Consider the following 23,908-nt stretch of genomic DNA (forward strand, 5'->3'; position numbering starts at 1 on the left):
GGAGACCCAAGACTGGCCCACTTTTGTGAAATGCTTGGGCTGAAAGTTTCATCTGGTGAGTGTCTTCCTTTGTATCATTCTTCAGCTATATACCATTGTCTATTGATTCTCCTCTTTATAATAATAGGCCGTGGAGCTTCTAGTTGGGGGGGCCCAGTCCCTGCATTTTATTAGGCCGTCACCTCCGCAGGAATGCAATTCACTTTGGATGAGTCTGCCCGAAAGAGTCGTGCTCAGTTGGTACAGGCGAGAGACTCCTCTCGAGATATGTTTGTGAGGGGGGAACTTCCTTCTTTACCAGTTCATCACCTCGTGGATGAGTCCTCTAATGGGGACGAATCTTCATTGAGAAAAAAAGGGAGGACAAAGCTCGAGAAGAGCGTGGTCGTTGACACCGGAAAGAGCAAGACGAGTGCATTAAAGACGGCACTGGTACCTACATTCATGGCCGATGCCATCTTGGTGGAGAGGTCTTCCCAAACACAAGGGGTTTATAAAAGAGGGGGGCCTGAGCGCTCCGTCTAGGGCGGTGCATCATATATTGTCGGCGGTAGTTTGCATGCCGAGGGATACGGCTCAGACTCAAACGTCGACTCAGGGGATGTTCATAAGTGTTTAGAGTGTCACACTCACGTAGAGATCATAATGGAGGGTTCTGATCGACACATAGTCATTCCTAGGACTACGACTTGCTGTCGGAATGTGATCAGGTGGCATCTGTTTTTGCTCCTTTGTGTGCTACCCCTGAGAGTGAGACACTTAGAGCGATTAGTGATGCGGAGTTGTCTCAGAGCATTTCTGGCATGGCTCTGCGGGTAAATGTCTTTCTTTTTATTTCGCCATTGGATCTGTGTTACTATTTTGGCCTATTTGTTTTAACTTTTACTTCTCGTGCTAGACCCTCATTATGGAGATCGAGCGTGAGCATTGGGAAAGGAGGAGGATGACCATCTATGGAAAGAAGTCTTCTAAGTACCAAGAATATCGCACCAAGCATCGTGCGATGGTCAACATCTACAATCAGGATCGCGACTTCCAACTATTCTGCGAAGGGCTCAAGCAGAGGGGGGATCAACTGGCGTGTAAGGTCGAGGAGTTGAAGGAACGAGATGAGGAACTTAAGAAGGCTGTTTCCCGTAGTAGTGAACTTGAGGCAGCCCTTAAAGCCAAGAAAAATGAGCCTGAGCTAAGTAGGGGAGTAATGGCCGAAAATGCCGACCTTCAAGTAAAGCTAGCCAATTTGACTACCGCACTGGATATGAAGACGGCTGAGGTCGACGAGCTTAAGGGTGAATTGAGTGTGAATGCTGATATATTGGCCCATGTTGAGAGGGAGAGGGCGACTACCATTTTTGAGGTGGCGGTTTCAGAAGACGCTCTCCGTGTTTGTTGGTTAGAGCGGACTAAGGAGATGGAGACGTCTGCGCTTAAGACAGCGGAACTTGAGGGGTGTATTCAAGGGTTAGAGGCGTAACTGTCTGTACTGAACAAACAAGTGGATTCTTTGAAAGCGGAGGACGTACGACGATAGTCGCAGCCTTATACATCTTATGCTCTAACTGATCCTATCGTGCCTCGACATTTATATGAGTTGTGGGTTCACGCCGAGGCTCAGCTCGATGTGTACAAGGCTCTTCATGTTGATGGTAGGGTGTTTGAAGCGGAGCTTTAGGATGTACGCGCCAAGGCTCGTGCAGCTTGTGGGGCATGCGAGTACAATCCTCTCACACCTAATGGAGATGATATTAATTCTGATGATGCGAACAGACTTGCCTCTGGCTCTTGGTACGAAGACATGTATGCCACCGGAAATGATGTGTAGTATTTGTCTTGTGCTTACTTTTTCTTTGCAATTTTTGTAAGGGCATCTTTGAACCCTTTGTAAAGACAAATATTTGTAATATACTTGTTGTAAATGAAGGTCATTTTGGTTGTGCATCTCTGAGTCATTTCCTTTATTTGGTTATTTTGACGACGACTTCTGCAGTTGTCACGTCGCTCTAAAGCTTTGTTGAAATGTGAAACTTATGTATTTTGTTGAACTATGTTTGTTAGCAACAGCCTTAGCCATAGGGATATTACATTCGAGTTGGTGCGGAAATAATGTCCCGTCGTGGTTTGTATGAAACTATTTTCTCTGACGATGGCCTTGACCATTGGGATGTTACTTTCGAGCTGGTGTCGAAGTAATATCTCGTTGTGGTTCGAGTGACATCGAACTCATTTTTTGTCTATGGACTTAGCCATTGGGATGTTACTTTTGAGCTGGTGCTGAAGTAATATCCCGTCGTGGTTTGAATGGTGTCGAACTCATTCTTTGTCGATGGCCTTAGCTATTGGGATGTTACTTTTGAGCCAGCGCCGAAGTAGTATCTCATCGTGGTTCTAATGATGTCGAACTCACTCTTTGTCGATAGCCTTAGCCATTGGGATGTTACTTTTGAGCTGGTGCCGAAGTAGTATCCCGTCGTGGTTCGAATGGTGTCAAACTCACTATTTGTCGATGGCCTTAGCCAATGGGATGTTACTTTCAAGCTGGTGCCGAAGTAATATCTCATCGTGGTTTGAGTGGTGTCGAACTCATTCTTTATCGATGGCCTTAGCCATTGGGATGTTACTTTTGAGCTGGCGCCAAAGTAGTATCCCGTCGTGGTTTGAATGATGTCGAACTCACTCTTTATCGATGGCCTTAGCCATTGGGATGTTACTTATGAGCTGGCGTCGAAGTAGTATCCCGTCATGGTTCGAATGATGTCGAACTCACTCTTTTGTCGATGGCCCTAGCCATTGGGATGTTACTTTCGAGCTGGTGCCGAAGTAGTATCCCGTCGTGGGGGTGGCGTTCTATTTTATTTGGAATGTTGTACATGCTGGTTCTATTCATGCATTAGAGTCACATGTTGATTTCTTGTGCATAATGGAGTGATTTTATTCATATGTCGGAGATACATGTCAACTTTGCTCGTACAATGGCGGTATATGTCGATTTTGTACATATAATGGGGATTCTTTATATCTAGTCCCTTCATTGCTTGGCCTGGAGATGTAATCAGTCGGCCGGGCAATAAACAATGCCTCAAACCTCGAGACATCCCCCTCGTCGCCTTATTAAATACCTTCCCGAGAACCTGATTGGGACAAAACTTGGGCGAGGGAAAAATAGTACGACTTGGGCGACGTCTCTTTTCAGAAGTGGTAGTGCTTGAGGTGGGAGATATTTCAGTTATTTTATAGTAGTTTTCCTTCCATTTTTTCTAGTTGGAATGCTCTCTTGCTTGCTACTGCTGTGATTTTATATGGCCCGTCCTAGTTTGTTCCCAATTTTCCTTCATTCGGGTCTTTCACTGCTTGAGTTTTGGCGTTTAATACGTAGTCCCCGACTCTGAGTGGTCGTACTTTGGCCTTCTTATTATAATACCTTTCTGCTTGTTGCTTTTGGGCTACCATTCTTATGTGTGCCATATCCTTTCGTTCTTCAACCTCATCTAGGTCTTGTAATCTGCTTTCGTCGTTGCTTGGTCAACTCTCATTAGAGTACCTCAGGCTAGGTTCCTCGACCTCAATGGGTATGACTGCGCCAGTGCCAGATGTTTAACCAAAGAATTAGCTTCTTGCCGAAGCTGTTTTAAGAAGAACACGAGTTTCTGATAATCAAAGGATATACTAATGATTAAAAGTAAATTTGTAAATAGAAGGCAGTAGAATGCGTAAAAAGTAAGTATATTGCAATATTAGTTCGAATGTGTCCTTACAAGTGATATTTTACTCCCTTATATAGGGAATTTCTTAATATAACGTCTACCCTTTTCAGTGATTGAGCATTAATGACTAATAATGGCATTAATGTAACGTTACAATGATTAATCGTAAATGTTGCGTGAAGGTTATGTAACGTTTGGCTCATTAATTGAAGATCTCCGAATCTGACCTTTATTATGCCTAGATTCATTCTGACCATGTCTCTTCATCTTTTCAATTAGGTTGAGATTCTCGTATCTGATTACCCCGTGGGTATGCTATTATGTGCCTCTTTGCCTCGTACCTCTTCATGAAGTCTCGTCCAGTTGTCACGTTTTCATTGTTCCACATAGATTGCCTAGTCATCACAATTACTACACATGTGAAGCTTTTTTTTACCAATACAGATAGTGCCCCCACTTACCATTTATTTATCGATTAATATTTGGTAAGTGGATACTCATTTATGGCGGGAATACTTTTCCTCCGCTTCACTTGTAACATTGCATCAATTTCTGAACGTAGGCATTGCTTGTCACTTCCATTTAATGTCCGTGCCATATGGCATTCCCGGATTGGTTCTACAATTGTTCAGCGCCTCTTAGGGCTTTTTGCGGCTGCATCAGTCACGAAGTTAAAGCTTCAATTATGACTTTCACATCATTGTTTTTTCCATTTTTTGATGGTTGCCTTCGATTATAAATACCCTTTTCCTTTCTTTACTTTCACGAAAACTTCTAACCATCATTCTTCGTTTGCAAATTCTTTGTCTTTGTAAATATGTCTTCTTCAAACCAGCAGTCTAAAAGAGTCATTAATGTAGATGATCTAACTCCTTCTTCTGCTCCAACACGGAGTAGGAGAGGCGGTAGGCTCATGAGCTTAGGTTCTACTCCTTGTAGGGGTTCCTCTTCTTCTCACGTTACTCTACCATGTTCTTCTAGGTCTACTGTTTCTTTATCTTCTCCAAGGGCTAAGGCTTTTAGATCTTCATTAAAAGGTAGAGAACACAAAGACCTCTGCGTGAACCTAGGGTTGATGAGATATTACATGCAAAGTTTTCTTTTGCTAGGGATAGTCAGGCCGTGAAGAAGAAGCTTTATTCAATGTCTTCTTATGACAGTGCTGACCTTTATCCCACTCAAATTACCGAGGGTTTAGTATCTCTTTTACGCAGGGACTATTACTAGAAGCCTGATTTTCCTGTTGTCGTTCCCAATGATAATCAAAGAATAACCTCTTACAAGGCTGGGTATTCTTATGTTTATACTTATACTTTCACATTAGGATTCAAGCCTCCAATCGACCCCGTTATCATCGAGTTTTGTCGATTTTTCAAAGTTTGTCTGGGACAAGTCGGTCCTTTCGTGTGGCGAGTTGTTGCGTGCCTTAGATATTTGGCCAATTTAGCTTTTGTCCCCTTTACTTTTTATCATCTCATTCACCTCTATTCTCCGATGTTGTTCCACCAATGATTGTTTACTCTCACGACGAGGAGTAAAACGGTGTTAGTTATTCCTGATGATGATAAAGACCGAGGGTGGTTTCTCCGGTATGTTGCTGACCCTATTGCAGGTTTAGTAGGTGAAGAAAATCCCCCCTTCCCTGAGAAGTGGAATCTTGCATGTGAGTACAGTTTTGTTCACATTCCTTTCCTTTGCTTTTGATATTTTATCAGTACCGTGATTGTTTCTTTTCTTGGCAGCAATCAGAGGAACCGTTGAGAATGTCTCCGGTTTTCGCGATCGGGTAGAAAAACTCTTGTTAATCGCTCTTTTCGAAGAACGTTCGTGGAAATACCTCTCTGGGAGGTTTGGATGGAAAGTTAAGACCTACGATGAGTGAAATTTTTTGTTTTTACTTCTTCCTTCTTTTAGGTTTTTACTGACCCCATTCATTTTGTAGGGTTTGCTGCTCGTGGTATTTCTGTTGCGGTTGTGTCTGCTTTAAGGTTGTCCTTGGCAAAGGCCTAGGAGATCATTGTTGGTTCCTCCTCATCGAAAAGAAAAGCAAGCGGGTTCAGGACCTTAGAGGAGGAGGATGAGGAGGAAGAGATGGGTTTGCTAGTCCACACGTCACGTAGGAGGAAGGTGGTCTCTGATGATGTGTCTGCGCCTGTTGTTATTCCTCCCGTGCTTGAATCCGAACTTTCTGCCCCTGAGGATGCGACTCCCTCTCCTGTTAGTGAATCCGTTGATCTTCTATTCTGTGAAGGTTTTGGTACCAATTCTGATAAAGCCCCCCTTGCTGTTTTCTCTCCTCTTGCTCCTGAAGAACTTCCTTCAATTGCTCCCATTAATGTTTCTGCTCCCATGGCTATTCCTGCTCCCGTTGTTGCTTCTGCTCCTGTGGCTATTTCTGCTTCTAAGCCTTCTCTGCCCGTGGCTCCTTTATCTATCCCCGCTTCTGTGCCTTCTGCTCTAGAAGTAGGGTCTTCTAGCAGGGGGGAGATGAGGCAAGTTATAATAGAGGTTCCAACAGCGGGCAACCTCTTGAAAAAGTTAGGCTAAGCTGACGTGTGGTTAAAACCATTGATTGGCTCGATTGAGAAATCTAAGCTGGAAAGCCACGGCTCCCTCACTTGGATGAATAAGATTGTGCACTCGTCTTTAAAGGTAAATTTTCTCTCCTTTACATGTATTCATATACATTCTTACCGTATCTAATTTATCTTCTTTTGAAGATCAATCTTGTAGGCACAGAGTTAATGAAGATGGTCTCTCAAATGGAGCAAGTAGCATGGGATTTCCGTATCGAGGCAGATAATTGGAAGGAGCGGTACGAGAGTCTACAACTTGACATGGAGGATGTAGAGGAAGAAAAATGTACCTTGGAGCAACAAGTTAGGGTTATGGCAGCAGAACTGGCCATTTGCAGAGCAGCTTTCCCGTGCCTCTAAGAAGATTAGGAGCCTGAAGGCCTTGTTGGACCAGAAGGAGGAGTACTATGGTGAACTTGTTCAATCGCTCACTCAAACCCAGGAAGACCTCCGTAACTCTTTGAAGAAGGTCCAATTTCTGGAAAGGTCTCTTACTCCTATAAAGGCCTCTTACGATGCTGCCATGGCTTAAAGAGATGAGTTAAGAGATGAAGCTGAATAGTAGGAGAAGGATTATAAAGCTCTTGAAGACAAAGCAATCGTCAATGTTAGCTGGGCATATCTGAACGCCCGTCTTGACACATTGACGAAAATAAGCCAAAAGGGTTTTGACTTGGAAGCCGAAATTGCTAAAGCCAAAGAGACGATTGAGAAGTCTCAGCAAAGTCAAAATCTCTCCTCACTAGAGGTTGAGGTCCCTGCTGCTCGTGTCTCTCCATCTCAAGCTGCTCCTCCTGCCAGTGAAGACAACCCCCCATCTGGAAAAGTTTAAAGAACTTGGTTCTTTTTTTTATTTGTATCAATTGGTGGTTACCCCCATTCCCATCGGGGCTAAAGTTGGATCCTTTGTAAGTCCCCAATTGACAATTTAGGGGAAATCAATTAATCCGGCACAGACTAAGTTAACACTTAGTCTATTTTGCCGTAATATCAATATTAGCATAACTTTAGCTTTCTTCTAGTTTTTGTTTCACTCTTAAGTCTTTGCATGCTTTCTTTTTGAGGTTTTTGGTTTACCTCTGAGTTTTTGACTTTGCATTAAAAATGCCTAGATTGTTTGTACATTTTTGTAACAGGCACGATTTATAAAAGAGGGCCCTTTTTTGATCGACGCTTAATGAAGAAGACGTCTCAACTTCATAATGGTGTATATATACAAAAGAGAGATAGGAATTTTCACATGTTTTTTTTTAACAATGTTTTGAAGAAAGTTTTTGCATTGAGCTTTCATAACATTTCACATGTGTTTGTGTATAGTCTATAACTCATTTTGCAACTGTTTTTTCTTTTAACAGATTCGATATAAACTTGCACTAGTAACTGTTTTCATTTTGCAATCATTTTTTTTGAATTGGTACAAGGGGATAATTGTTTTTGTTTACAACAGTTTTAAATATAAGGGTATGAATTTTTACCCATTACTGTTTTTATTGATAATAGTTTTCAAATGAATACAAGGGTAATATTTTTTCATCCGTAACTGTTCTTATTCACAACAGTTTTTTTTGAATAAGTACAAGGATAATGATCTTTCATCCATAACTGTTTTCAGTTTACAACAGTTTTTGAGTAAGTACAAAGATGTGCATTTTTACCCGTAACTAATATTTTGCCTTTAACCTGAACATTCGTTTACATTTACGAATATGTATTCGAAGGTTTTTGAGTCAGGCTTTTTGTGTTGAGTCTTTGGCTCTTTTGATTTTGCTCATAGTACTTGACTTGTTGGGAAGATAGATCTTCAGGCCCGAGATTTGACTTTTTGATAGTCTTCTTTGCCTTCCATACTGTATAGTCCCCAAAGTGTTTGAGCTTTAAAGAATGAAATCTCGAGCACTTGACTATTCCTTCTTTGTGGTCCTTTTCGTGAAAAAGAAAAACATACGGGACTTGAAGGTATATAGTTTTTAGATGATGACTGCTTAACCCTTTAAAACGTCCATCAAAAAGTTGTAACCCTAAACTGGGAATTCAGTTACTTCCTCGTGTCTTTACAGGTCTAATATCATCATCTGGTGATAGGTTAGCTTTTTGCCTATCATCTAAAATGGTTAGTATAATTTTAACTGTACAAAAGTAAAATTGAACCCTTTTGCCTATCATCGTTGTTTGTTTATTCTGTGGGTGTTGTGAACCTTGTGCTTGGTTCACCAGTTTCCATTGGTATTAAAGCTTCTGAACCGTAAACAAGAGCGAATGGAGTCTCTCCCGTGGCTGTTTTTGCAGTAGTTCTATAAGCCTATAATACTGTCGTAGCTCATCGGGCCAGTTTTCCTTGGCTTTTTCCAACCGTTTCTTTAGGTTGTTAACGATGACTTTATTCGTTGACTTAGCTTGCCCATTAGACACGGGGTGATATGGTGATGAAGTGATTAGTTTGATTTGCCAGCTTTCGAAAAATTCTGTGATTTGTGAGCCTATGAATTGCGGGCCATTATCACATACCATCTCCTTTGGTATTCCAAAACGGCATATTATGTGTCTCCATATGAAGCTTTTCACTTATTTTTCTCGTGCCTGTTTAAAAGCGTCCGCCTCCACCCACGTTGTGAAATAATCAGTTAATACAAGTAAGAACCGTACCTTTCCTTTAGCTGGGGGAAGGGCTCCCACTATGTCCATACCCCATTTCATGAATGAACATGGTGATACCACTGGATGAAGTAACTCTGCTGGTCGATGCATGTTGCTAGCATATCGTTGGCATTTGTTGCATTTAGCTATGAAACTCTCAGCCTCTTCTTCCATTTTGGGCCAATAGTACCCTACTCTGATTGGGGTTTTGACTAAGGATCTTGCTCATGCATGATTCATGTAGTGTCCTTCGTGTTCTTCCTTTATTACGAATTCCGTTTGATTGGGTCCGAGGCACTTTTCTAAGGGACCTCCAAACATTTTGCGATATAAAGTATCTCTAACGAGGCAGTACCGTGCAGCTTTTCGACGAAGTGCTTGAGCTACTTATTTATCTTCGTGTACGGTACCATTCTCATTTTTGTCCTGGTCGATTGCTGAATGAAATAAGTGAATGACAATTGCATTGTCTTTATTTGTCACTTCTACAACTGCTACGAGGTTAGCTAATGCATCCGCTTCTGCATTTTCCTCCCTGGGTATTTGCACAACCTTCCATGATTGGATTTGTCTTACTAGATCACATGTCTTTTCCAGATATTGTTGCATCCGAGTCTCTCTGGCAATATAAGTCCCCTGCATCTGGTTTACTACCAGTTTAGAGTCGATTTTGATCATGATCTGCTTGATTGAGAGTTGTTGTGCCAGTTCAAGTACAGCTTCGTACTCTGCTTCATTGTTAGTTATGGGATAACATTTAATAGCTTGTCGTATCTTTTCACCCGTAGGTGATATTAAAACAATTCCCAAGCCAGCTCCTTTTACATTAGAAGAGCTGTCAGTAAATAAGATCCATACACCTGGATTAGCCCCGTTAAAGAGTTGTAACTCTTTTTCCACTTCAGGGATTATGCTAATATTAAAATTAGCAACGAAATCAGCTAAAATTTGAGACTTTATTGTAGTCCTAGGCTGATATATTATGTCATGCTCACTTAATTCTATTGCCCATTTAGCTAACCTTCCTGATAATTCTTGTTTATGCAGAATATTTCTCAATGGGTATGAGGTCATAACAGTGATTGGATGACATTAAAAATATGGTTTTAATTTTCTAGCTGCCATGATTAGAGCTAAGGATAATTTTTCTAGATGTGGGTATCTAGTTTCTTCATCTAGTAAAGACTTGCTTACATAATAAATTGGAGATTGTTTATCTTTTTCTTCTCTTACCAGTACTTACGACAATTTCTACAACGGCAAGATAGACGTACAACCTTTCCCCCTATTTTGTCTTAGACATCAATGTGGGGTTTTTATAGATAGGCCTTCAGATCTTTGAGAGCCTGTTGACAATTTTCAGTCCATTCGAACTCATTCTGCTTTTTAATAACTGAAAAGAATTTAAAACTCTTCTCCGAAGACCTGGAGATAAATCTTCCCAAGGCTGCAATTCTTCCTGTTAGTCTTTGAACTTCCTTTTTACTCGTAAGTATATTGGGTATTTCATCAATAGATTTAATTTGAGCAGGATTTACCTCTATTCCTCTATTTAATACAAGAAAACCCAAAAACTTACCTGATTCTACATCAAAGGCACATTTTTCTGGATTCAGCTTCATATTATACCTACGTAGGATTTCGAAGGTAATAAAAAGATGCTGGAAATGATCTTCCGCTTGTGTTGATTTCACCAGCATGTCATCGATGTACACTTCCATTGTTTTCCCCAGATGTTCCTGGAACATCTTGGTCACTAGCCTTTGATACGTGGCTCCAACATTTTTCAGGCCAAAAGGCATGATTTTGTAACAATAAGTCCCCCTGTTTATACTAAAGGAAGTTTTTTCCTCGTCTGAGGGATCCATTTTTATCTGATTATAACCAAAGTACGTATCTAGAAAGCTTAACAATTCATGACCTCTTCGTCGATCACTTTATTCTTGAATGGTCCTTGCTTTCTTTTCTTTTGCTTGACAGGCACGAATGATGGATCTTCATTTAGTTTATGAGTCATCACTTCTGGAGGAATACCTGTCATGTTTGAATGGGACCATGCAAAGCAATTTGCGTTAGCTTTTAAGTATTCAATTAACTTACATCTCATGTTGGGGCTTAGCCTCGTGCCTATATGAACTTTTTGTTCAGGCTTCTGCTCGAACAGTGGAACAACATCGAGCTCTTCCGTAGTTGTTTTGATATGTTCGTCCTCTTATAGTTCCTGAATAACATCAGGTCTGGAATCCATGTCCGTATGTTTTGATACTTCTTTCGTGGTGACTTGGTTCACCTTCTCGTGGTTATCTTCTTCTGTACCTGATGTAAGGTAGATGGTATTTCTTTCATGTCATGGATCCATGGTCTCCCCATGATTACATTATAGGCCATATCAGTATCAATGACTTGGAATCTAGTATTTTTTATTACTCCTTCTGCATAGGTGCTAAGCTCAATTTCCCCTTTTGTTATGACCGTTGAGTTGTCAAACCCTGATAAGGCTCATGTTTTTGCGATTACTTGATCCTCCAGTAGCTCTTCTTCCACAACTCTCGACAAAATGATGTTGACGGAGCAACCTGGATCAATCAACACTCTTTTTATGTTAGTGTCATGTATAAGTAGGGATATTACCAGCGTGTCGTTGTGTGGAATCATTAATCCGTTGATATCTACATCGTCAAATGATATATTGTCTGCTTCCACGTCTTCACGAATCCGCTTCCCCTGCGTGATTGTGAATTTTTTTTGTTCTTTTGCAGACTACTCCGTTTATTTCCTCGCCTCCATGTAACACGTTCACTGTTCGGTTTGGAGATGGTGGTTTTGGGGGCTCATGCCTGTTCTTCATATATGCCTGTTTACCTTTTTCAGTAAACAGTTTTGTTATATAGCCCTGTTTTAGTAATTGTTATACCTCACCTTGCAATAATCTGCAATCTGATGTTCTATGTCCATGATCATTATGGAATTTGCACCAGAAGTACAGATTTCTTTTATTTAGGTTAGACCCCATTTCTTTGGGCCATCGAACCCTATCGCCCATATTTCTCTGTACTGTAATTAATTCAGAAGTACTTACATTGAAGTTATAGTCTCCAATTCTTGTGTTACCTCTATTTCGTTCATCCCGATCCTTTCTGGATCTTGATGAGGATGAGATCGTATCTCTATTTGATGGTCTATTTTATGACCAGACGTTTTCAAACCTGGGGTAAGTTTCTCATCCTGAAGGTCCCATATAAGGGTCGTACCTATTCTTACCTGTTCTCTTTTCTGGTTCGGAGCGTCTAGAACTGGTTTGGTCTTCAACTTTTGATGGAGCAATGGTGTCTTCTTCTATTCGCAGCTTGGTGCTATACCTGTTATAGATATTGTTCCATGTCGTGGCTGGGAATTCTCTCAAGCTTTCCTTGAGTCTTCTTGTGGCTTCCGAGCTTTTGTCATTTAAATTGCTTACAAATACCATGGCTGTCCAATTGTCAGGTACCCTTAGTAGCAACATTCTTTATCGTTGAAACCTGTCTACAAATTCATGAAGCAACTCAGCATCTCCTTGTTTTATTTTAAATATGTCCTCCATTCTTTTTTCAACTTTTTGCGCATCGGAATGTGTTTTTATAAAAGAATCTGCAAGCTCAGCAAAAGAGTCAATATAATTTTCAGGTAGAAGATAATACCATGTTAGTGCTCCTTTGGTGAGTGTTTCTCCGAACTTCTTGACTAGGACTGACTCAATTTCTTGTTTAGTTAAATCGTTGCCTTTTACTACGGTGGTAAAAGCAGATACATGATCACGTGGATTGGTTGTCCCATCATACTTGGGAATATCAAGCATTTTAAATTTCTTGGGAATAGGCAAGGGTGCTGCACTTGGCTTCCAAGGTTGTTGAGAATATCTATCAACGTCAATGCCTTTGATGACAGGTGGTACTCCTGGAATTTGCTCGATCCAATCGTTTTGTTCCTTCACTTGTTTCTGCAAGGTTAGTAATAAAGATTGTAATTCTAGATTATTGGACATACATGGTCTCGCTTTGAAGGACTCATTTGGAGTGCCTCCACTTCCTGAGTTTGCTAACTCGGATTGTGGGTTTTCCACAGTTACGGTGTTGTTAGGAGGTGGTGTAGGTGATGCAGCTGGTAGTCCTCTCATGAAAGCATGTAAGGCTTGAGTCACATATTCACCAACCATTTGCTTCACCTGATCTTGTTCTCCTGTTTGTTCATTTGCATTGTGATTATTGTTTTGAGTCGTGGATCTGTCTGGGGAAGGTTCCCTTGAGCCCCGTGGGGTTCCTGAAGGTGATGGAACTGGAGTTCTGATCCTTTATTAGTTGTTGTCGTTAGCGCTCGACATAATTCTCAGAATATTATTTGAGAAGAAATAGAGATTATCAGATTCCCGGTAACAGAACCAATTTATTTAACCAAAGAATTAGTTTCTTTGCCAAAGCTGTTTTAAGAAGAACACGGGTTTCTAATAACCAAAGGATATACCAATGATTGAAAGTAAATTTGTAAATAGAAGGCAGTAGGATGCGTAAAAAGTAAATATATTGCAATATTAGTTCGAATGTGTCCTTACAAGTGATATTTTACTCCCTTATATAGGGAATTTCTTAATATAACATCTACCCTTTTCAGTGATTGAGCATTAATGACTAATAATGGCATTAATGTAACGTTACAATGATTAACTGTAACTGTTGTGTGAAGGTTATGTAACGTTTGGCTCATTAATTGAAGATCTCCGAATTTGCCCTTTATTATGCCTGGGTTCATTTTGACCATGTCTCTTCATCTTCTCAATTAGGTTGAGATTCCCGTATCTGATTACCCCATGGGTATGCTATTCTGTGTCTCTTTGCCTTGTACCTCTTCATGAAGTCTCGTCCAGTTGTCACGTTTTCATTGTTCCACATAGATTTCCTAGTCATCACAATTACTACACGTGTGAAGCATTTTTTTACCAATACACCGTAGACCAGTGAATACGGCATATCACTTGTGCTAGTTTTCGGCATTGTGCAGTAAGCCCATAGCACCTCTAGTAGCAATTCTGGCCATAGCCCTTTGGCGTCCTCAAGCTTTTTCTTTAATAAGTTCAATATTGTTTTATTGGAGGATTCCGCTTGACCATTGACGGTAGGATGATATGGCGCGGAGAGTATCCACTTAATGTGCCATTTTACAAAGAATTCAGTCATCTTTTTCCCGGTAAACTGGAGTTCGTTGTTGCAACTAATTTTTTTGGGGATGCCGAAGCGACATATGATGTTTTTCCAGATGAACACGATGACCTCTTGTTCGCGTATTTGAGCGAACGCACCTACCTCCACCCTTTTGAAAAAATAGTCAGTTAAAACCAAAAGAAAACGTATCTTACCTCGCTCTGCTGGGAGGGGCCCGACGATGTCCATCCCCCATTTTATAAATGGACATGGAGAGGTGACGGAATGTAGGAGTTCCCCCGCTTGGTGTATCATAGGGGCGTATTTCTAGCATTGCTCGCATTTCTTGACGTACTCCGCGGCCTCTTTTTTCATAGTGGGCCAGTAGTATCCTGCACGAATAAGATACCTGACGAGGGCCCGATTGCCTGTATGGGCGCCACAGTGGCCTTTGTGTAACTCTTTGAGCACACGCCTTATCTGATTTGGTCCAAGGCATTTGGCTAAGAGGTCGCCAAACGTCCTTTTGTAATGGTCGTGGTTTATGAGGCTGTATCTGGCCGCTTGTATGCGAAGCTTTTTGGCTTCTTTTTTATCTTGTGGGAGTATTCCTTCCTGCAGGTATGATGTGATTTGATTACGCTAGTCCTAAGTTAAATTTATAGAATGTACCTCGACTTGGTCTATTGACGAGTGGAGGAGGGTGACTACATTCTCCTTGGTGATGTTTTTAATTGCTGCTGCCAGCTTGGCAAGACCGTCTGCTTCGATGTTTTGTGCTCGGGGTATTTGGTCGATTCGGCATTCATATAATTCTGGCAGCAACTTGTGGATTTCTGTCTGATATTTCTGCAACCTTTTCCCTTAATCTGGAAAAGTCCCAGTAACTTGGTTCACAACAAGTTGAGAGTCGCAGCGGAGGATGATTCACCGAGCACCATACTTGATGGCCAATTTTAGTCCTGTAATTACGGCCTCATACTCGGCCTCATTGTTAGACATTTCAGGGTATCGTACAGATTGGCGAATTACTTCTCCAATTAGGACTTCGAGTATGAGTCCCAGTACCGATCTTGATGCGTTGGACACGTCGTCGGTGTAGAGGATCCAGAGGTCGGATCGTTCAGTCGAAGTGCGAAGCGCTTCTTGTTCGACTTCAGGTAGTATTTTTGCACTGAAGTCGGAGAGCATTTGCAACTTTATCGCAGTTCGCGAGTTGATATGTTATATCGTGCTCGCTCAATTCTATGGCCCATTTGGCCAACCTTCTCGATAATTCGGGTTTGTGTAGGATACTCTTGAGAGTAAAGGTTGTCACCAACTTTATGGGGTGGCATTGGAAATACGGTCTAAGCTTTCGTGAAGCTATGACTAATGCTAGAGTCAGTTTCTCGAGGTGGGTTTATCTCGTTTCGGCGTCAATTAAGGTTTTGCTGATATAGTAAATTGGAGATTGCATACCTTTGTCTTATCGAACTAGAACTACACTTACCACGACTTCGGATACAACCAGGTAGACTAGGAGGCATTCTCCTGGATCTGCCTTGGCGAGTAAGGGTGGTGAAGACAAGTATGCCTTCAGTTTCCTTAGGGCGTCGACACATTCTGAATTCCATTGAAGTCCATTGTCTTTCCTTAGGACATTAAAGAATTTGTCGCATCTATCTAATGACCGTGAGATGAACCTCGATAAGGCGGCTATTCGTCCTGTTAGTATTTGTACATGCTTTTTGCTGGTCAACATTTTGGGTATTTCTTCGATGGCCTTAATCTGTTCTAGGTTGACCTTGATGCCTCTTTGCGATACTAGGAAATAGAGGAACTTATCCGAGCATACATCGAAAGAGCATTTTTCGGGGTTCAGCTTCATGTCGTACCATCTTAATATATCGAAGGCTTCCTTCAGATGATCGATATGATCTTCTTTCCTTTTCGACTTAACCAGCATGTCGTCGATGTAGACTTTTAATGTTTTACCAAGTTGGTTTTTGAACATTTTGGTGACCAATCTCTGATACGTCGCCCCTACATTCTTTAATCCGAACGGTATAACCTTATAGCAGTATGTTCCTTGGTGAGTGATGAAAGTGGTTTTATCCTAATCTTCTTCTTCCATGAGGATCTACTTGTACTTCGAGTAGGTATCCAAGAAGCTCAGTAACTCATGTCCTGTCGTTGCATCGATGAGATGGTCAATGTGTGGCAGTGGAAAAGAATCTTTTGGATATGCTTTGTTTAAGTATGTGAAGTCTACACACATCCGCCACTTTTCATTTTTCTTTTTCACCATGATCACATTGGCGACCACTGAGGGTACCTTGATTCACGGACGGAGCCGTTTGCAAGCAGCTTATCGACGTCTTTGTTTACGACCTAGTTGATCATGGCATTGAACTTCCTTCTTATTTGCCATACTGGCAGATATAGGGGGTCGACATTCAGCTTGTGCGTGACGATATCCTTTGGGATGCCTGCCATATCTTCATGGGAGAAGGCAAATAGATCGGCAAGGTCGTTCAAGTACTTATGAAATTTACCTGGTTTCGAGAGGTTGTGTTTGATATAGGCCTTTTTGTGCTGTCGTTGCCATGCAGTAGGACGGGATCAAGATTTTCTATCGTTTATTCAGACGCTTCCACGATGTCGGGGTCCTTGATAGCGTCTGTCCGCACGTCAAGTCTGGCTCCCGACATCGCTGATTGCTATGCTTCTACATTTGTCCCTTTGAGTTATTGGGTGTGGGTGCAACCTTGGGCGATGCGGTAGCATTCCTGTGCGGTGTGTTGCTCGCCTCGAATGCTGACTACTCCCTATGGGGCAGAAAACTTGATCACTTGATATAGACTAGAGGGGACCGCTCGTATGGCATGTATCCATGGGCACCCTATGATGGCGTTGTAGGTTGTTTATTGGTTCATGACGTGGGACGTTATTTCCAAATTGTCTCCTCCGGCTAGGACGGGTAGCACTATCTCCCCAGAAGTTCGTTCAACTGTATTATTGAAATCGGTTAGCGTTATGCAATACGGTATTATCTTTTCTTCGAGTCTCATCTGCATGAGGACTCGAGGGTGGATAATACATGCGCCGCTCCCGTCATCTACCATAATTCTTTTTACATCAGTATCTGCAATACATAAAGTGATAACAAGGGCATCATAGTAAGGGAAAGGCAAACCATCGGCATCTGACTTATCGAAGATGATACTGTCTTTGAGGTCATCATACCATTCATGGGTGAATGATCGTTTGAGTTTATATGTGGTGGTGAACTTGACATGATTGATTTCTACGCCATCGCCTCCGCCAATGATCATCTATATAGTGCGAGCGGGAGAAGGAGGTTTTGGAGGTCCCTGGGGCTGTTCGCATCCGCGGGAGAAGTTAGCCCGTCCTCGATCGCTCAGCAACTCTTTCAAGTGTCCCTGGCCCAGCATTCGCACCACCTCCTGTCACAGTCCTATGTAATCTTCGGTTTTGTGACCCCTTTCTTGGTGAAATTCGCAGAAAGCGCTCGACTCTCGAGTGCTGGGGTCTGATCTTATCTTTTGCGGCCATTGCACCTTTGGACCGAGTTTCTCGAGTGCGTACACTATTTCTGAAGGAGAAACACAAAAATTGTGAGCAGATAGGAGTGGAAGGCATACCTTTCTCTTGTCGATATGGTGTTGTATGTTAAGGAAGAGCATCCGCGTGTCGTGGTGGAGGTGGAGCAGACGTTTTGACATAAGGTTGATGCCTTTTACAGCCGAGGCAGGGCCCTAAGTGATCTCTTCGGACGTCGTTACGATGATCTTTCCTTGCTTCAGTTTGAAGGGGCATCAACCGTTGGGCCACGCCGTTAAGTTCATCCTCGTCAGCTCGTACCTCAGCGCAATAAGCGTTATGGATTTCTTCCCAAGTAGTTGGAGTGTATTTCATGAGCCTGCTTAGTAATTTTTTGGTCGCTCTCGACCCGTTCCTATTTAGTTCGTTCTGGAAGGCTGCTACCGCCATTCTTTATGACACATTCGACAAGCTCATTCTCAACCTGTTGAACCGAGCTAAGAAGTCTCTAAGTCCCTCACCGTGCATTCGTCTTACGACATATATATCATTTACTCTAGCTTCTTCATTTTTGGCTCCTGCATGGGCAGTGATAAATTTGTCTGCCATTTCCTCGAATGTTGCTATCGAGCGTGCCGGCAGTTGAGAGTACCATGTCAAGGCTCCCCCTGTTAGGGTTTCTCCGAACTTTTTCAATAGCACCGATGGTACCTGCTACTTTGAAAGATCGTTACCTTTTATGGCTATAACTTAGTGGATGATATGATTTTTTGGATCGGTAATACCATCATATATCTTTATGTAGGGCAGCATTTTGAATGTTTTAGGAATGGCGTAGGGGGCCGCTTCTTCACTGTATGGCTGCTCAATGAATCGACCAACGTCGTGTTTTGGCAACAGCTTTGGGGCGCTTGGTATTTTTTAAATCCTCTCTTGGTGTTCCTTTATTTGATTACGGAGTGCTTTATTCTCATTTCCATCTGCTCCATTTCTTTAAAAGAGCTATAAGCGTATCATTACCTGCGTCATTAGCGACATGAGTGTTGCCTGTATGAGGGGCATCTTGCTCATCAGCATTTATCGTGACATCTGCCTGTGCAACATTCCTGTTATCCCTTTGAACAGGTTTGTCAAGTATGGCGTTCAGAGTACTCGTTAGCCATTCTTCCAGTCTTCGCACTATTGGTGGTGCCTCTCCTGTTGCAGATGTGGAAGCTTCCTTCTCGCGTGGAGCAGTTACGCTTTCGTGCGGGGGAGGTGAAACGTCTCCCCTGGGTGTGATGTCCGGCATTTCATTTTCGTTATCTTCCCTGCTATCTTCGTTGATGGTGTTTAGGAGGTTGATTGTGACGCCTATTATTGCTTTTTGTCTTGCATCTCCTTTCCCTGCCATTGTTAGTTTGTACAGAGCTAGGATGAAGTGATTATCCCTTTCAAGAGTCTAGATGAGACTAAATTCTTAGCTAAAGAAAAACCCACAGACGGCGCCAAATTATTTGACCAAAAGATATTGAAACCTTTTTGATTAAATTAATTAAAGAAGTTGAAGGGGGTAAATCTTAGCTAAGTATAATATGATCTAGCTTGAAATATGCAAAGAATGAACAAGATGAACAATGTTTCTTTATATCTCATAACCGAACGATAGAGTGTAAATATGATAACTTTGAATGTAGAAAGATTTTGCAATGGATGTTCTTAGCTTGAAGTAAGAACCGTATATAGTTCTTAGAATTGTGATAAGTAAAGTCTCCTCCTTTTACAGAGCGTTCGGTCCCCTTTTCTAAGAGACAATCTCCCTTTTTGCCCAAAAAGAAGAAAAGTACAACACAAGGAATATTCTAAAGGCATATTCCCATTGTTTTCTATCATGCTAACATGACCATAGACGTCGTGCATTCTCTAGACACTTTTAGTTGTCGTCCATCATAAGATTCTTAAGATGCAGTGTCGTAGGGACCTCGCTCTCTGCTACACTTGGTATCGGTCGTAGTCGTCCAAATTTCGACTCATACAACTACAGCCCTCTACGATGAATTTTTATTTTTTAAATATTTTAATAATCGTCTTATAAATGTCTTTTCGAGAATGGTTTGATAGTATTTACTGTCAATTCAACCAAGAAGAGGATGCCAACTCAAATGGATTTTTGTTGCTTCTTAATTTTGTCATAGGTCGGTGGTTCAAGCCTCACTAATACAACATTATAGTTTAGTAAGTAAAGTTTCAAAAATCATAAAAAAATTTAAACCTGCCATTCGGATTTGAACTCCCAACCTTGAATAGAACTGTTGCGGTGTCACGAGAAGTTTTATTTTGTATCTCATACAACTGACATTAGCTGTATGAGGCTTCTTTTTGTTTTACAAATTTGTAGACCTCAATCTTACACTTTTGGGTCCACAGAAATCTGGGTCCACAAAACTGTGAGATAACAAGGAGCCTCATACAACTAGTGTTAGTTGTATGAGACACAAAATAAAATTTTCTCGGTGTCACTTATGCATGTTTATATGAATAATTTCTTTTTGCTTATATCAGTATATACACATATAGTAAAACTTCCTGCTAAGCGGTGTAACGTGACATCGCTTCCGATAAGGTGGTTCCGCCCCTGGTACAATAGACCCTTATAGTCCAACCTTTTTTGGACCCAACGCATAGCAGGAGTTTGATGCATCCGGCTGCCCTTTTTTTACGTTAAGTTTTGAATTTTTTTATGTAGCATAAAATAAAGTCAAAAAATTATGTAAAAGAGAGTCGAACCAATACTTAAATGTTTAAATTTACCTAAATACATTTTTCTTTAGTTTCCTTCTTTTTCATCTATTTGGAAACGCTCCACCTCTTTCTAAAAATAGAAAATAGGGAGGAAAACTTGGATCTACTAACAGTTTGCCTAGAAAATGCAGACAGATTTAATAAATGAAAAACATCCATATTTTTATTTAAATACATGGTTTCTTTTCGAATTTTAAAAAATTTATAGATCACACTATTAGAGTCCTCTTTAGTCTTTACACTCCCTTTCTTTGTAGAAACTATTAATGTAATGGAGGAGAGAACTGAAAAGACCAGTTTGCCCTTATCTTTCACATTCTTCAATAACATTCCATTCCAGAATCACACTCCATTCTTTGCTCTACTTACCCAGTTACCCATAGGCCTACAGTCAGGACCATAGAGAATCTACTTTCCAATTCTCAATTTCACGTCAAATGTCAAAACCGGCGACAACATCGCCGACACCGGCATCTTCAACGACGATAAAGCCGGAAGATTACTCTCATAGCCCTGTACATTACGCCGTCGTTTTACGCGATCACTCTACTCTAAGCAGACTTGTCGCTTCTGTTCCTCGACTCGCCGATCCAACTCAGATAAACACCGAGTCCCACTCGCTTTCCCAGGAACGAATTGCTGATCAAATCTCCGCCGTCCTTGACCGCCGTGACAATCCTAACCGTGAAACTCCATTACACCTCGCCGTCCGTTTGAATGACGTGTACGCTGCTCGGACTCTTGCTGCTGCCGGCGCCGACATTTCGCTTCAGAATGCTGCTGGTTGGAATGCTCTACAGGAAGCCATTATGCGGAGATGCTCCGACGTCGTTTCGGTTCTCGTCCAGCATCATCATTTAGGTGCTTGGTCCAAGTGGCGCCGACGCCTTCCTCGTCTTGTCGCTGTTCTTCGCAGAATGCGTGACTTTTACATGGAGATTTCGTTCCATTTCGAGAGTTCTATTGTTCCGTTCGTCGGAAAAATTGCGCCTTCTGATACGTATAAGATCTGGAAACGCGACGGCAATCTCCGAGCAGATACTTCCTTAGCAGGTTACGACGGCTTGAAAATTCAGCGAGCTAATCAGAGTTTTCTCTTTCTCGGTGACGGTGATCGGAATTTCGATATTCCGGCTGGTGCTTTGCTAGTGTTGAACCATGACGAGCGTAAAATTTATGATGCTTTTGAGAATGCTGGTGCGCCGTTGGGCGATTCCGACGTCGCGAGTTTCTGTAATCAAACGAGTGTGTATCGTCCTGGAATGGACGTGACAAAATCGGCACTACTCGGTCGTACGAATTGGAGAGGGCAAGACAAAACGGAGAATGTCGGTGAATGGAAAGGTAGGGTTTACGATGTGCATAATGTTGTTTTTAGCTTCAGATCACGGAAAATCACCGGAGCTGAAAGCGAACAAATTTTGCCATTAGACTTGGAACTCGAAGAGGATTCTGAAGAAGGTTTTCTCGTAGCAGAAAATCCGCGGTTTAGCGTCTCCACTCGTCCATCCGCTGCCGGAGATGGTAACAGACAAAGACGTCACAGCAGTTTCATTCGAGAGGAGAGAGAGTTTGTTACCGTATCAAGAAAGAGTGTCGACATTGTTCCGGAACCACGGCGGAGAACGGCGACTATACCGGTTGCACCACCACCGAATACAAAGGAGAAAGAGTATGTGAAGAGTCTGAAACCGTCGGTTTGGTTAACGGAGCAGTTCCCCTTGAAGACGGAGGAGTTACTTCCGTTACTCGACATATTAGCGAACAAGGTCAAAGCCGTCAGACGAATGAGAGAGCTGTTAACGACCAAGTTCCCTCCGGGGACATTTCCAGTAAAGGTAAGGGGTATACTTGGTATTTCGTCCTAACTTCTCAGGTCCCACGGGATTCTCATTTCTTCTGATGAAGCTTTGATTATGTGCATAAGTTTTTGCTCTTTAATTCTTCTTTTCATGCACAAGCTAAAGACCTTAGCTGGTCTGTTTTAGCTTCAGCTCCTGTCACACTTTTCCTAGTGTTTAACGCAAAGAACCTTCCTGGGACCCATTTTATTGACAAAGGAGTATTTTAATGGGTTATTGTGGGTCCAGATTTAATCCTAGGATTTGGCAACAAAAAATTGTTTTTGGACCTACTCTAATTTGTAACTTTTTGAATTAAGGTAAACATTATAACTATAGTCTTATTTCTTCGACTTGATTTGTTTTAAAAATTTAACTTATCACCTGTTTACCATATACTATTAATAACTTATAGTAGTATTACTTAATAAGTTTAGTACATGAATCGGATATTTTCTTTTGAATATTTTAGTGTTTCACATTACTGTTGTACGCTCTTCGATCTCACCTATACTTGCATCATCCATCAATGGTCGAGCCGTTGCACATGGATAAAGTATGATCTAAGACAGGTTTTTTTTAAAAAAAAAAACTATAAATGCAAATTTAATACACCTATACTTTTTTATATCTTTCTTAATTACACATACAGAGAGTGTGAGTGTATCCACCATTCTACACTTGCGTCTGCCACCAGTTGTTGGGAAAAGCAGTTTCATAAGGGACCCTGCTTAATTCTTTGTGAATTGTGGACCAACCTGTTCCTTACGCTTTGATTTGAATGTGTATCTGTCTGTGTTTAAACTTTTTGATCTAACGGCAATTATTTTGTTGTGGGTACAGTTGGCTATACCGGTGGTCCCTACAGTGAGGGTGGTAATAACATTCACGAAATTTGTCGCGCTACAACCAATTGAACAGTTCTACACTCCATTTTCAAGTCCGAGCCACCTCCTTAATGGTGGTGAGGATGAAAGTTCAGGCAGCAATTACCGTTCATTTCCGGCATCGTCGTCTTCATCATCATCATCATGGCTGTCGAGGAGCAATAGCCGGTCGTGCTCTTCGAGCAAGCAGCCGCTACAGAGTTGTAATGGAGCACAACAGGCAGATCCATTTGCAATACCTGGTGGATATAGTTGGAGTAGTTTTGATGAGAAGAATAGGAAAATGAAGAAATCTAAGTCTACTAGGAGAACCAAGTGAATGTCTTTACTAATTCTTTTACCATATGAATATGACCAACTGCTCTGTTTCTATTACTTCTGGTCTCTAATATAGTTTGTTGATACTAGGGAGGATCTAATCTTGAATCTCCTTAACACGTAATCTTAGTTTCTCAATTCTCATTTTGCTATTCAGTTGATGAGTTTTCTCAATCCAAGCTAACTAATAGGAGTAGTAGAAGAATAAAAAAGGATCTTATATAGATTGATCCCATCTATACATAACAATTTTGTTGGGTGGAAATATGTCAAAATAGTGCTAGTTTGACCTTTTATACAACGAAGATATTTTGAAGGAAAAAGCTGAAAAGGAAAATCAATCAAAAAGCTGTATTTCTGATCAAATAAGAGTGGCGTGGGAGTAGAAGGCGTGCAATATTATTGTGGGGTTTGGAGTTTTGCAACGTGACACAAGGATGTTAGAAGGGGTAT

At 41.5% G+C, this 23,908-nt stretch overlaps 2 protein-coding genes across 2 annotated transcripts; one reads left to right on the plus strand and one right to left on the minus strand.

Annotated features, from left to right (window-relative positions):
• Nucleotides 1-9,298: 9,298 nt before the first annotated feature.
• Nucleotides 9,299-9,985, minus strand: LOC138883331 (uncharacterized). Its single transcript, XM_070164014.1, has one exon. It carries the CDS (start codon nt 9,983-9,985, stop codon nt 9,299-9,301), a length of 687 nt encoding a protein of 228 aa, XP_070020115.1.
• Nucleotides 9,986-20,744: 10,759 nt separating this feature from the next.
• LOC104211364 (uncharacterized) lies at nt 20,745-23,579 on the plus strand. The gene is made up of 2 exons (XM_009760406.2): nt 20,745-22,247; nt 23,094-23,579. The coding sequence occupies exons 1-2, from the start codon at nt 20,847-20,849 to the stop codon at nt 23,454-23,456; spliced, it is 1,764 nt and encodes a 587-aa protein (XP_009758708.1). The 5' UTR covers nt 20,745-20,846; the 3' UTR covers nt 23,457-23,579.
• The last annotated feature ends 329 nt before the right edge of the window (nt 23,580-23,908 follow it).

Source organism: Nicotiana sylvestris, chromosome 2, assembly GCF_000393655.2.
Source record: "Nicotiana sylvestris chromosome 2, ASM39365v2, whole genome shotgun sequence".
Classification (NCBI taxonomy): Eukaryota; Viridiplantae; Streptophyta; class Magnoliopsida; order Solanales; family Solanaceae; genus Nicotiana; species Nicotiana sylvestris.

Bases quoted from the DNA above. Each gene is read 5' to 3' on its own strand.
- LOC138883331 (XM_070164014.1), bottom strand. From the start codon at position 9,985: ATGACCTCATACCCATTGAGAAATATTCTGCATAAACAAGAATTATCA.
- LOC104211364 (XM_009760406.2), top strand. From the start codon at position 20,847: ATGTCAAAACCGGCGACAACATCGCCGACACCGGCATCTTCAACGACG. The intron at 22,248-23,093 runs GTAAGGGGTATA...TTGTGGGTACAG, and splicing joins CGGGGACATTTCCAGTAAAG to TTGGCTATACCGGTGGTCCC.